The sequence below is a fragment of the Rana temporaria genome, chromosome 13 (assembly GCF_905171775.1).
Source record: "Rana temporaria chromosome 13, aRanTem1.1, whole genome shotgun sequence".
NCBI classification, from domain to species: Eukaryota; Metazoa; Chordata; class Amphibia; order Anura; family Ranidae; genus Rana; species Rana temporaria.
In genome coordinates, this window is record NC_053501.1 from 112,361,910 (window position 1) to 112,376,667 (window position 14,758).

Below are 14,758 nucleotides of genomic sequence, written 5' to 3' on the forward strand. Positions count from 1 at the left end.
AAAGCACTTGCTCAGTAAGTTGCGGCGGCAGAGCGTAAATAGGCCGGCGTAAGCCCGCCTAATTCAAATTTGGAAGATGTGGGCGTGTGTTATGTAAATGTTATGTGACCCCACGTAAATTACGCTTTTTACGAACGGCGCATATCCCAGTGTGCATTGCTCTAAAGTACCCTGCAAGGACGTATTGGTTTCGACGTGAACGTAAATGACATCCAGCCCCATTCACGGACGACTTACGCAAACGACGTAAAATTTTCTAAATTCGACGCGGGAACGACGTTCATACTTAACATCGGTACGCCGCATGTACGCCTCATATAGCAGGGGCAACTTTACGCCGGGAAAAGCCTAACATAAACGGCGTATCTGTACTGCGTCGGCCGGGCGTACGTTCGTGAATTTGCGTATCTAGCTGATTTACATATTTCTAGGCGTAAATGAGCGTACACGCCCCTAGCGGCCAGCGTAAATATGCAGTTAAAATCATACGGCGTAAGAGACTTACGCCGGTCGGATCTAATAGAAATCTAGGTGTAACTGATTCTATGAATCAGGCGCATAGATACGACGGCTCAGACTTTAGAGATACGACGGCGTATCTCCTTTGAGAATTTGGGCCTTAGAGGTAACTTCGTACAAGTCCGACACAAGTATGTTTTAAAGGAAATCTGTGACCGCCGGAGTATGAACATTCAAGTATTTACATATTAAATGGGCTTGAAAAAACAAGTCTTCCCCAACCTCTGTAGCTGCAGGCATTGTGGAGCAATTCATCTTCAAACTTCACAGCAGAGGCACTGAAGTGATTTAAGTTGTTGTCTCAAAAGCTCACTTCACTTTGCTGGTCCTCCCAGTGGTGTTGACCTAAAAGCTCAACCCCAACCCCTCTCTTAGCAGCAGTTGCCCAGCAGCTAAGCTCCTCCCCCCAGCAGTTACTCAGAAGCTCTGTCCTCTTTGCTTTCCTCTTTTCAGCACTGACTCAGCAACTCTGTCCCCCTGCTCTCCGCCCCAAACATTGACTCAGCAGCTCTGTCCTGCCTGCTCTCCCCTCCCAGCAGTAATCCAGCAGCTCTGTCCTCCCTGCTCTCCTCTTCTCAGCACTGACTCAGCAACTCTGTCCTTCCTGCTCTCCTCTTCCCAGCATCGACTTCACATCTCCAGCACTTTCAGTTTTCTGTAAGGGTCTTCACTAAAGCGTTTCTACATTCTTCTGGTGGACTTCACGTCTCCAGCACTTTCAGTTTTCGGTAAGGGTCTTCACTAAAGCGTTTCAACATTCTTCTGGTGGACTTCACGTCTCCAGCACTTTCAGTTTTCGGTAAGGGTCTTCACTAAAGCGTTTCAACATTCTTCTGATGAACTACACATCTCTAGCACTTTCAGTTATTGGTAAGGGTCTTCACTAATGCGTTCTACATTCTTCTGGTGGACTTCACATGTCCAGCACTTTCAGTTTTCGGTAAAGGTCCTCACTAAAGTGTTTCAACATTCTTCTGATGGACTTCACGTCTCCAGCACTTTCAGTTTTCGGTAAGGGTCTTCACTAAAGCGTTTCTACATTCTTCTGGTGGACTTCACGTCTCCAGCACTTTTAGTTTTCGGTAAGGGTCCTCACTAAAGTGTTTCAACATTCTTCTGGTGGACTTCACGTCTCCAGAACTTTCAGTTTTTGGTAAAGGTCCTCACTAAAGTGTTTCAACATTCTTCTGATGGACTTCACGTCTCCAGCACTTTCAGTTTTCGGTAAGGGTCTTCACTAAAGAGTTTCTACATTCTTCTGGTGGACTTCACGTCTCCAGCACTTTCAGTTTTCGGTAAGGGTCTTCACTAAAGCTTTTCAATATTCTTCTGATGGACTTCACGTCTCCAGCACTTTCAGTTTTCGGTAAGGGTCTTCACTAAAGCGTTTCTACATTCTTCTGGTGGACTTCACGTCTCCAGCACTTTCAGTTTTCGGTAAGGGTCTTCACTAAAGCATTTCAACATTCTTCTGGTGGACTTCACGTCTCCAGCACTTTCAGTTTTCGGTAAGGGTCTTCACTAAAGCGTTTCTAAATTAACTTTTTTTCTAGTTGTATTTTGTCTGCTTTGTCATACCCCTTGTTATCAGCGGGAGTGTAACTTAAATTCTTGGGGTCCATAGAAGAATTTTGCCAGGACCCCCCCCCCCCCCAGCGACCTCTCTCTGTGATATGTGGCAATCTCAATTACTAGTTTCATCAGTTCCAATCCCAACCATGACACTACCTTCCCAGAGTTTTACTGTTCTCCCTGTGCCTGCGTGGGTTTCCTCCCACACTCCAAAGACATGCTGGTAGGTAAGTTGGCTCTAGTATGAGTTAGGGGCCTCAGATTATAAGTTCCTTGAGGGCAGGGACTAGTGTGACTGTACAATATACACTCATTGGCCACTTTATTAGCTACACTTTGCTGGTACCTAGTTGGACCCCTTTTGCCTTAATTCTTTGTGGCATAGATTCAACAAGGTGTTGGAAACGTTCCTCCGAGATTTTGGTCCATAGTGACATGGTAGCATCATGCAGTTGCTGCAGAACTGTCACATCACATCCCAAAGGTGTTCTATTGGATAGAGATCTGGTGAGTGTGGAGGCCATTGGAGTATATTGACCTCATTGTCCAGTGGTGAGATGATTTGAGCTTTGGTGCATTTGGCACAGTGCTCTTGCCCTGAGTCCATCCTCTTTGAAGCCTCCGACTCTAATCATGTGCTTCAAAAAAAAAAAACTCATTGAAATCTATGTGTCCGCACCGGACACATGTAGATTAGGGACCGGGTGCATTGATTAAAGGGGCGGTGCGGTGCCAATGCGCCCTGCCTGAGCAGCAGCCACTGCTCCCATTCTCCAGGGGGCCCATGAGACCTTCCTGTCATACCCGGATAAAAGGGGCGGTGGGGGCACTATTTCAGGCAATCATGGTGTCCCAGATCTTTTACAATGCTATAGTGCAGTGATGGTGAACCTTGGCACCCCAGATGTTTTTGGAACTACATTTCCCATGATGCTCAACTACACTGCAGAGTGCATGAGCATCATGGGACATGTAGTTCCAAAACATCTGGGGTGCCAAGGTTCGCCATCACTGATATAGTGTATACTACAAAAAAAAGAATTGCTGTGTGGCACTAAAGTGTTCGGGTTTGGCTTGAGGAAAAGGTGGCAACCCTACTTGGGTACAATCAGCCGGCCCATAGAGGGTTTCAAGTCTCGGTCGGCCCCCTACAGAACCAGCTTAGATTTGAACAATCTATGGCATTGGCCGGCTTAAATGAGTGTGCAGTATGCGGCTTTAGGTGCATTTTGTAAACAGCTTTTCTCCTTGTGATGTTCAGAAAGGATAAGCAGACGCCCGGTATGCATGAGGCCTTAGAAGGGATTGTAAAGGTTCATGTTTTTTCACCTTAATGCATTCTATGCATTAACCACTTAAGCCCCAGACCATTTTGTAGCTAAAGGACCAGGCCACTTTTTTTGCGATTCGGCACTGCGCCGCTTTAACTGACAATTGCACGGTTGTGCGACGTGGCTCCCAAACAAAATTGGCGTAATTTTTTCCCCACAAATAGAGCTTTCTTTTGGTGGTATTTGATCACCTCTGCGTTTTTTTTTTTGTGATATAAACAAAAATAGAGCGACAATTTTGAAAAAAAAATGCAATATTTTTTACTTTTTGCTTTAATAAATATCCCCAAAAATATATAAAAAAACGTTTTTTTCCCTCGGTTTAGTCCCATGCGTATTCTTTTACCTATTTTTGGTAAAAAAAAAATCGCAAAAAGCGTTTATTGATCGGTTTGCGCAAAAGTTATAGCGTCTACAAAATAGGGGATAGTTTTATGGCATTTTTATTAATATTTTTTTTTTTTTACTAGTAATGGCGGCAATCAGTGAATTTTTATTGTGACTGCGACATTGTGGCGGACTCATCGGACACTTTGGTACATTTTTGGGACCATTGTCATTTAAACATGCACTGATTACTGTGAAAATGCCAATGGCAGTGAAGGGGCTAACCACTAGGTGGCGATGTAGGGGTTAAGTGTGTCCTAGGGAGTGATTCTTACTGTAGGGGGGCGTGGCCTGGCGTGACACGTCACTGATTGTCGTTCCCTATGACAGGGAACAGACGATCACTGCCACTAGGAAGAACGGGGAAAGGTTTTTTTACACTTACCTCTCCCCGTTCTTCAGCTCTGTGACCCGATTGCGGGACACCAGCGGCGGTCGGGTCCGCGGTCACGGAGCTCAGGACAGGGTCGCGAATGCGCCACCGGCTGCGCGTGTGTGCGAGCCACGGCTGGGCTCTTAAAGGCAACGTGCCTGTACGCGCTTCTGCCCAGCCGCGCTGCTCTGCCGACGTAAATCGGCGTGCAGTGGTCCTTAAGACGTGCGGCGGTCCCCCACCCCGTTTACTTACCTGACCCCTCAAAAGTCCTGCGTCGTGAACACGCTGACTTCTAGCCGGGCTTCTCGTCTCTTCTCTGCTTACTCATTGGATGATTGATAGCAGCGCAGCCATTGGCTTCCACTGCTGTCAATCAAATTAATGACGCGGCGCGCCGGGGGGCAGGGCCGAGTGATACAGTCGGCGGCTATGGCCGCCGACTGTATCACGGGAGTGCGCCCGCAAGCTAACCCCCTTGGGAGAGAGCTTACCATAAGGGGGTTAGCTGATGTGGGGAGGAGCCTGGTGGAGGTAAGTATAACATGTTTGTTATTTAAAAAAAAAAAAAGGAACCTTTACAACCCCTTTAAATGGTGTTTTTTTTTTTTTTTTACAGAATTACACATCTAAAAAGCTTTATTATTATGAAACCTCTGGCCAGCAAGATAAGAAGCTTGTCATCCAACAGATAGGGGGCTGCAGTGGAGATCTGGCACTAGGAGCAGCATGAACCCAAAGCATGTTACGGTGGGTCTGACGTCAGCATTCCGGGAATGGAGATATCATCAGACAACCTCCCTAGTGAGGCCCCTTGGCAGCCACATCATGGACCGCTATTGTCTGCCGAGTCCTGAAAGGGTAAGTCTTTTTTTGTTCTCTAAACTACAACAGCCTTTTTTCAACCAGTGTTCTAGGGCCCTAATGTCCTGTCGGGGACCATTGAGCAATTTATAGATTGGCCTCCTGCCTGAGCGCCAATGTAAGCAGGGCACTACAATCACTATCAATCTAAAGGGGCACTACAATGGTAAATGTCTGCGTTTGTTTTCTGCCCATTATTATTACAATTTGTAGTTGATGTTTATTACTGGAAATTATTTTCTCTGGGGGGGGATTTGCTAAACCTGGTGCACACAGAATCTGGTGTAACTGTGCAGAGGCGGCTCTAGGTTTTGTGAGGCCTTAGGCAAAACTTGACATGGGGCCCCACTTACTCCCATAATGGGAAAAAGAATTCAAGGACAAAGGCGTCTTCCCCACAACCCTGGCCGGTGGTTGTGGGGGTCTACGGGTGGGCGGCTTATCGGAATCTGGAAGCTCCCTTTAATAAGGCAGCCCCCAGATTCTACTTTTTAATAACTAAGGGGCGGGGTGATGTCACCAGGTGAATGGTCTGTGGATATTACAGTGGGGAGATGTCTGTGGATATTACAGTGGGGGAGATGTCTGTGGATATTACAGTGGGGGAGATGTCTGTGGATATTACAGTGGGGAGATGTCTGTGGATATTACAGTGGGGGAGATGTCTGTGGATATTACAGTGGGGAGATGTCTGTGGATATTACAGTGGGGGAGATGTCTGTGGATATTACAGTGGGGGGAGATGTCTGTGGATATTACAGTGGGGGAGATGTCTGTGGATATTACAGTGGGGGAGATGTCTGTGGATATTACAGTGGGGAGATGTCTGTGGATATTACAGTGGGGGGAGATGTCTGTGGATATTACAGTGGGGAGATGTCTGTGGATATTACAGTGGGGGGAGATGTCTGTGGATATTACAGTTGGGGAGATGTCTGTGGATATTACAGTGGTGGGAGATGTCTGTGGATATTACAGTGGGGAGAGATGTCTGTGGATATTACAGTGGGGGAGATGTCTGTGGATATTACAGTGGGGGAGATGTATGTGGATATTACAGTGGTGGGAGATGTCTGTGGATATTACAGTGGGGGGAGATGTCTGTGGATATTACAGTGGGGAGATGTCTGTGGATATTACAGTGGGGGGAGATGTCTGTGGATATTACAGTTGGGGAGATGTCTGTGGATATTACAGTGGTGGGAGATGTCTGTGGATATTACAGTGGGGAGAGATGTCTGTGGATATTACAGTGGGGGAGATGTCTGTGGATATTACAGTGGGGGGAGATGTCTGTGGATATTACAGTGGGGGGAGATGTCTGTGGATATTACAGTGGGGGAGATGTCTGATGTTACAGTGGGGGGAGATGTTTGTGGATATTACAGTGGGGGGAGATGTCTGTGGATATTACAGTGGGGGAGATGTCTGTGGATATTACAGTGGGGGGAGATGTCTGTGAATATTACAGTGGGGAGATGTCTGTGGATATTACAGTGGGGGGAGATGTCTGTGGATATTACAGTGGGGGGAGATGTCTGTGGATATTACAGTGGGGGAAATGTCTGTGGATATTACAGTGGTGGGAGATGTCTGTGGATATTACAGTGGGGGGAGATGTATGTGGATATTACAGTGGTGGGAGATGTCTGTGGATATTACAGTGGGGGGAGATGTCTGTGGATATTACAGTGGGGAGATGTCTGTGGATATTACAGTGGGGGGAGATGTCTGTGGATATTACAGTTGGGGAGATGTCTGTGGATATTACAGTGGTGGGAGATGTCTGTGGATATTACAGTGGGGAGAGATGTCTGTGGATATTACAGTGGGGGAGATGTCTGTGGATATTACAGTGGGGGGAGATGTCTGTGGATATTACAGTGGGGGGAGATGTCTGTGGATATTACAGTGGGGGAGATGTCTGATGTTACAGTGGGGGGAGATGTTTGTGGATATTACAGTGGGGGGAGATGTCTGTGGATATTACAGTGGGGGAGATGTCTGTGGATATTACAGTGGGGGGAGATGTCTGTGAATATTACAGTGGGGAGATGTCTGTGGATATTACAGTGGGGGGAGATGTCTGTGGATATTACAGTGGGGGTAATGTCTGTGGATATTACAGTGGGGGAAATGTCTGTGGATATTACAGTGGTGGGAGATGTCTGTGGATATTACAGTGGGGGGAGATGTCTGTGGATATTACAGTGGGGAGATGTCTGTGGATATTACAGTGGGGAGATGTCTGTGGATATTACAGTGGGGGGAGATGTCTGTGGATATTACAGTGGGGGGAGATGTCTGTGGATATTACAGTTGGGGAGGTGTCTGTGGATATTACAGTGGTGGGAGATGTCTGTGGATATTACAGTGGGGGGAGATGTCTGTGGATATTACAGTGGGGGAGATGTCTGTGGATATTACAGTGGGGGGAGATGTCTGTGGATATTACAGTGGGGGGAGATGTCTGTGGATATTACAGTGGGGGAGATGTCTGATGTTACAGTGGGGGGAGATGTTTGTGGATATTACAGTGGGGGGAGATGTCTGTGGATATTACAGTGGGGGAGATGTCTGTGGATATTACAGTGGGGAGATGTCTGTGGATATTACAGTGGGGGGAGATGTCTGTGGATATTACAGTGGGGGGAGATGTCTGTGGATATTACAGTGGGGAGAGATGTCTGTGGATATTACAGTGGGGAGATGTCTGTGGATATTACAGTGGGGAGATGTCTGTGGGTATTACAGTGGGGGAGATGTCTGTGGGTATTACAGTGGGGGGAGATGTCTGTGGATATTACAGTGGGGGAGATGTCTGTGAATATTACAGTGGGGAGATGTCTGTGGATATTACAGTGGGGGAGATGTCTGATGTTACAGTGGGGGGAGATGTCTGATGTTACAGTGGGGGAGATGTCTGTGGATATTACAGTGGGGGGAGATGTCTGTGGATATTACAGTGGGGGAGATGTCTGTGGAGATTACAGTGGGGAGATGTCTGTGGATATTACAGTGGGGGAGATGTCTGATGTTACAGTGGGGGGAGATGTCTGATGTTACAGTGGGGGGAGATGTCTGATGTTACAGTGGGGGAGATGTCTGTGGATATTACAGTGGGGGAGATGTCTGTGGATATTACAGTGGGGGAGATGTTTGTGGATATTACAGTGGGGGAGACGTCTGTGGATATTACAGTGGGGAGATGTCTGTGGATATTACAGTGGGGAGATGTCTGTGGATATTACAGTGGGGGGAGATGTCTGTGGATATTACAGTGGGGAGATGTCTGTGGATATTACAGTGGGGAGATGTCTGTGGATATTACAGTGGGGGAGATGTCTGATGTTACAGTGGGGGGAGATGTCTGTGGATATTACAGTGGGGGGAGATGTCTGTGGATATTTAGTCCCATTGTTCTGTATTTCATTAGAAATGTTGGGCTCTGTTCCAAAGAAACGTTTCCAATAATTGAGTAGGTAGACACTTATTAGCCCTCTAATAACAATTTAAACCTTCTAAACTTTCCTATTGAAATACTTTACCTACAACTAAAACAAAAAAAAAGTGCGAAATCAACAGAAAATGTCTATATTAGAACCACCCAGCCCTTCCTTCCTTCCTTCCTTTTGTGGTGAAAAGTAACAAGGTCACCCTTCACTATCTCACATCTACAGCTTCATCCCCCCAGTGTTACACCACAGAACTTCTAGACGGCTTCCGTCCGCCGTCCACGGGAACCTATCTGGCAGGACAAAGGGCAGTGCACTGGATTTTGGTAACCGTAGGCGCATGTTCATGGAAACTCGCCATCAATATTCTACATGGGTAATATTAGATTAATAATCTAATATTCGTACATTATTATTTTTCTGTGTTTTTCAGCAAAGATCCTTCTAACCAGTGACATCAAAGATGGACCAACCGTCAGAAGAAAATGATGAAGGTCAGTTTAACCACCACCCAACACCGTACACCTCTGTATTTACCAAAGGAGAGCAAAGTGGGGCAAAATACTACCTTTTTTCATTGTTTTGGGCAAGTGAGGCCAGACATCAGGCCGGTGACACCAAATCCTTGGCTCTTCACTAGTAATCAGAAGACCATCTGAACACTAATATTAACCACTTAAGCCCCGGACCATATTGCTGCCTAAAGACCCCAGGTGTTTTTACAGTTTGGGACTGCGTCGCTTTAACAGACAATTGCGCGGTCGTGCGACGTGGCTCCCAAACAAAATTGGCGTCCTTTTTTCCCCACAAATAGAGCTTTCTTTTGGTGGTATTTGATCACCTCTGCGGTTTTTATTTTTTGCGCTATAAACAAAAATAGAGCGACAATTTTGAAAAAATGCAATATTTTTTACTTTTTGCTATAATAAATATCCCCCAAAAACATATATGAAAAAAAAAAATTTCCTCAGTTTAGGGCGATACGTATTCTTCTACCTATTTTTGGTAAAAAAAAATCGCAATAAGCGTTTATCGATTGGTTTGCGCAAAATTTATAGCGTTTACAAAATAGGGGATAGTTTTATTGCATTTTTATTATTTTTTTTTTTTTTACTACTAATGGCGGCGATCAGCGATTTTTTTCGTGACTGCGACATTATGGCGGACACTTCGGACAATTTTGACACATTTTTGGGTCCATTGTCATTTTCACAGCAAAAAATGCATTTAAATTGCATTCTTTATTGTGAAAATGACAGTTGGAGTTTGGGAGTTAACCTCAGGGGGCGCTGTAGGATTTGGTGTACACTGTGTGTGTGTTTACAACTGTAGGGGGGTGTGGCTGTAGGAATGACGTCATCGATCGAGTCTCCCTATAAAGGGGATCACTCGATCGATGCGCCGCCACAGTGAAGCACGGGGAAGCCGTGTTTACACACGGCTCTCCCCGTTCTTCAGCTCCGGGGAGCGATCGCGACGGAGCGGCTATAAACAAATAGCCGCGCCGTCGTCCCGGATCGCTCCCCGAGGGGACCCGACCGCCGCATGTCGCGGGGGGGGTCCCGATCGGACCCCCGACCCACGTCTAGGCAGGGACTTACAGGTACGCCAATGTGCCTGTACGTGCCATTCTGCCGACGTATATGTACATGCGGCGGTCGGGAAGGGGTTAATACCATGTAGTTTGATAAAACACTGCCGTACTCATTACCTTGCCATCACCTTCCTGAGCTTCCTTCCTCTTTCCTGTAGTGATCATTTGCAAACCACAGATACCGTCTTCATGAACCATGTAGTTAGAGTTCAACCAGGGGCGGACTGACCATTCGGGCAATCCGAGGGCCCCATGCCACTAGGGGGCCCCATCAGGGTTGCCAGCCTCAGTAAAACCAGGGACAATATGTAAAAATCTGTGGCCCAGATTCTCAAAGGCGTTACGACGGCGCAACACCATTTGCGCCGTCGTAAGTCCTAATCTGGCCCGGGTATCTATGCGACTGATTCTTAGAATCAGTTACGCATAGATACCCATTAGATCTGACAGGCGTAAGGCTCTTACGCTGTCAGATCTTAAATGCAATTTTGTTTCCCGCCGCTAGGTGTCGCCGACGTCGTTTTCCCCGGCGCTTATGTAAATTAGCAAATTACGACGATTCCCGAACGTACGCGCGCTCGACGCAGAGAATTTACGTTGTTTCCGTAGCCTGGGTCTATAAGGCGCAGCCAATGTTAATTATGGCCGTCGTTCCCGCGTCAAAATTTTAAAAATCTACATCGTTTGCGTAAGACGTCCGTTTACGTTAACGTCTAAGCAAATGACGTCGGCGCGACGTCATTTAGCGCAATGCACGTCGGATAATTTACCCGACGGAGCATGCGCAGTACGCTCGGGGCGGGAACGCGCCTAATTTAAATGGTGCCCGCCCCATTTGAATTGGGCGGGCTTGCGCCGAGCGCTTTTACGATACACCGCCGCAAGTTTACAGGTAAGTGTTCTGAGATTCAGGCACTAACGCTGTAAACCTGCGGCGGTGTAACGTAAATCACATACGTTACGCTGCCCAGGAGCAACGTAATTGTATGAGAATCTGGGCCTATGTTTTTAGGAAAATCCCAAGATTATAGCTGCCCCGACTCTCCAGTACCTTTTCAGTGGCCCGGATTCAGATAGAATTGTCTATCTATCTAAGGTCTAAGGTATCGCAGATACGTTACGCCGCCGTAAATTAGGGCGCAAGTTCCGTATTCAGAAAGAACTTGAGCCCTATGTTACGGCGGCGTAACGTATGTGTGTCGGCGTAAGCCCGCCTAATTCAAATGTGGATGATGTGGGCGTGTTTTATTTAAATGACATGTGACCCCGCGTATTTGAATTTTTTTACGAACGGCACATGCTCGAAATGACGCCGCAAATCGTCAATGCTTTAGAAGTGAACGTAACTTACGTACAGCCCTATTCGCGAACGACTTACGCAAACGGCGTAAAGTTTTCAAAATTCGACGCGGGAACGTCGTCCATACTTAACATAGGATACCCCTCATATAGCAGGGGTAACTTTACGCCGAAAAAAGCCTAACGTAAACGACGTAAAAAAATGCGCCGGCCGGACGTACGTTTCTGAATCGGCGTAAATACCTAATTAGCATATTCATCGCGTAACTATACGGAAGCGCCACCTAGCGGCCAGCGTAAATATGCAGCCTAAGATACGACGGTGTAAGACACTTACACCCGTCGGATCTTAGGAAAATTTATGCGTAGCTGATTTTCTGAATCAGGCGCATAGATACGACCACGCACACTCAGAGATACGACGGCGTATTTGGAGATACGCTGTTGTATCTCCGTTCTGAATCTGGCCCTGTGTGTTTGTGTAGATACTGTGTATGTATACTGTATGTGTGTGTATACTGTGTGGCCCCATAATCTATTGCCTGGTAACCCCATAATCTCCTATTGCCCAGGGGCCCTATATTCTCCGATTGCCCGGGAGCCCCATAATCTCCATATTGCCCGGGAGCCCCATAATCTCCAATTGCTCGGGAGCCCCATAATCTCCTATTGCCCAGGGGCCCCATAATCTCTGATTGCCCGGGGTCCCATGAGTTGTCAGTCTGCCCCTGAGTTCAGCTACAACTAGGGGGTTTACGTTTTTGGCATGTGGTTTCTTTGAGGTGCTCAAAATGCAGCGTTCATTTGTTTTTAACCATCTGTTCTTTGAGCTTTTAAATGCAGCACGTTGCGTTATTTGAACAAAATATATATATAAAAAAAATATATATATATATATAGTTACTAGGACTATGATATTCGCCAAGGTCCTTTTGATAGGGTCCAAAAGTACGAACGTTTGTGGAAACCTTGGGTTGATCATTACCTCCCTGCTGACTTTGATAACCCCTTGCTCTCCCCTTAAATGACTTCCACCCCCCCAATATTGGGCCTTAATGGGGTTGTAAACCTTTGTGTTTTTTCACCTTAATGCGTCCTCGCAGTGTTCGGCCCCCCAGCCCGCCCGTTTTACTTACCCAAGCCCCAAATTTCCCTGGGTGCGATCCTGCGTTGCTCTCTCCACGGTTTCTCGGCTCTTCATTGGATAGATTGATAGCAGCGCAGCCATTGGCTCCCGCTGCTGTAAATCAAATCCAATGACGCGCTCCGGGTGCCCACAGTATAAATAGAGGCACCGGCGGAGAAGGGGGGGGGGGGAGAGGAGCGACGCTCCGGGCGGCCGCATCGCTGGACCGTGGAACAGGTAAGTGTCTGTTTATTAAAAGTCAGCAGCTACACTTTTTGTAGCTGCTGACTTTTAATAAACATAAAAAGGCTGGAACTCCACTTTAAGGTTTACCTGTAAGCTACCCAGGATATCTCCTAAACCTGCACGGTTTACTAGATATCCCCTGTCCCCTGCATGTGCCGATTTCATCGGCACATGCGCACTGGGAAAAACTGAAGCAATGGCAGGCTCGGCTCCTCTCGCGGTCTGACCCCTCTACACCCCAGATGTCCCCCCAGCACTCTGACCCCTCTACATCCCAGATGTCCCCCCAGCACTCTGACCCCTCTACACCCCAGATATCCCCCCAGCACTCTGACCCCTCTACACCCCAGATATCCCCCCAGCACTCTGACCCCTCTACATCCCAGATGTCCCCCCAGCACTCTGACCCCTCTACATCCCAGATATCCCCCCAGCACTCTGACCCCTCTACATCCCAGATATCCCCCCCAGCACTCTGACCCCTCTACATCCCAGATATCCCCCCCCAGCACTCTGACCCCTCTACATCCTGCTTTGGGGAAGTTGCAAGGAGCCCCCCATGCAGCTAGGGCCCCTGGGCAGTGCCCAGGTGTGCTCTCTCATTAAGACAGCCCTGTCCCTACCTACAACCACCAGCCTTACATGCCCTCACCAAGGACTGATGATACTTTTGTTTTTGATCTATGCTATCTATGCTATTTCTCACTGTAACTTCATATTGTGCTTCACAGATAACCTCCAGAAGTTCCGTCAAAAACTTAATGGTTATGAAATGCATGAACTGCGGATGATGTATGAATATTTCAGAGATGATCTGATCTATATTGTCCAGATCTTGAACACTCACAGCTTCCTGGCAGAGTTGAAATCTCGAAATGTTCCTAATGTAGAGGTATGAAAATTTTATCAAAGGTTCCAATCTACTAAAGTGTGCATAATCCCAATTTCTATTTTTTGGTATGTTTAGCATCATGTCTTGTAGTGTATATTTTTCTTACGCAAATTCTGTACTGTGAATCTAGTTTCTTACCTGTTGGGCAGTAACAGCACGTTATGCAGGGTAACAACACTAAGGGGTTCTTTTACTAAAGGCAAATCCACTTTGCGCTGCAAGTGCAATTTGAAGTGCAGTCGCTGCACATCTGAGGGGGACATACAAGGAAAATAAAAAAACAGCATTTTGCTCATACATGATTGGATGATAAAATCTGCAGAGCTTCCCCTCGTGTCAGATCTCCCCCTCAGATCTAAAGTGACTGCACTTCCAAGTGCACTTGTAGTGCAAAGTGGACAGTGGATAGTAAATCAACCCCATAGCCATTTCCTCTCAATTAGTAGAAACGTTGTCATCCCGCCATTTGCATTCCTTCGGTTGGCCGATAGACAACTGAAAGAGCTACTTATCAGGCTTATCCGATAAGTAAACCAAAGGAGCTGCCTACCAGGTCTATCAGATAGGCCAACTTAAGGAGCTGCCTACCAGGTCTATCAGATAGGCCAACTAAAGGAGCTGCCTACCAGGTTTATCAGACAGGCCAACTGAAGGAGCTACATATCAGGTCTATCCAATAGACCAACTGAAGGAGCTACCTATCAGGTCTATCCAATAGACCAACTGAAGGAGCTACATATCAGGTCTATCCAATAGACCAACTGAAGGAGCTGCCTATCAGGTCTATCCAATAGGCCAACTGAAGGAGCTGCCTACCAGATCTATCAGATAGGCCAACTGAAGGCGCTACCGTATTTGCCGGCGTATAAGATGACTGGGCGTATAAGACGACCTCCTATTTTTCCAGGAAAAATTTGGGTTTTGGGATATAATCGCCATATAAGACTACCACCCTTCCTACTAGTCTTTCTGGAAGCTAAGGGGTAGCCAGAACAACCGCTGACAGGAACAACCGCTGACAGAAACAGGCTTTTTTTCAGATCTCACTGTGCCATTACATTACATTACATTACATGCCTCACTGTGCCATTACATTACAT

At 46.9% G+C, this 14,758-nt stretch overlaps 1 protein-coding gene across 1 annotated transcript in view; it reads left to right on the forward strand.

The window, feature by feature from the left end:
- Positions 1 to 4,955: 4,955 nt before the first annotated feature.
- The window catches only part of LOC120920336 (NACHT, LRR and PYD domains-containing protein 3-like), a 28,496-nt gene continuing 18,693 nt past the window's right edge, over positions 4,956 to 14,758 (forward strand). The window contains exons 1-3 of the mRNA XM_040332365.1: positions 4,956 to 5,043; positions 8,935 to 8,995; positions 13,498 to 13,658. Of these exons, the coding sequence (XP_040188299.1) occupies positions 8,965 to 8,995; positions 13,498 to 13,658 (192 nt within the window). The 5' untranslated portion in view covers positions 4,956 to 5,043; positions 8,935 to 8,964. The remainder of the gene's footprint in view (positions 5,044 to 8,934; positions 8,996 to 13,497; positions 13,659 to 14,758) is intronic.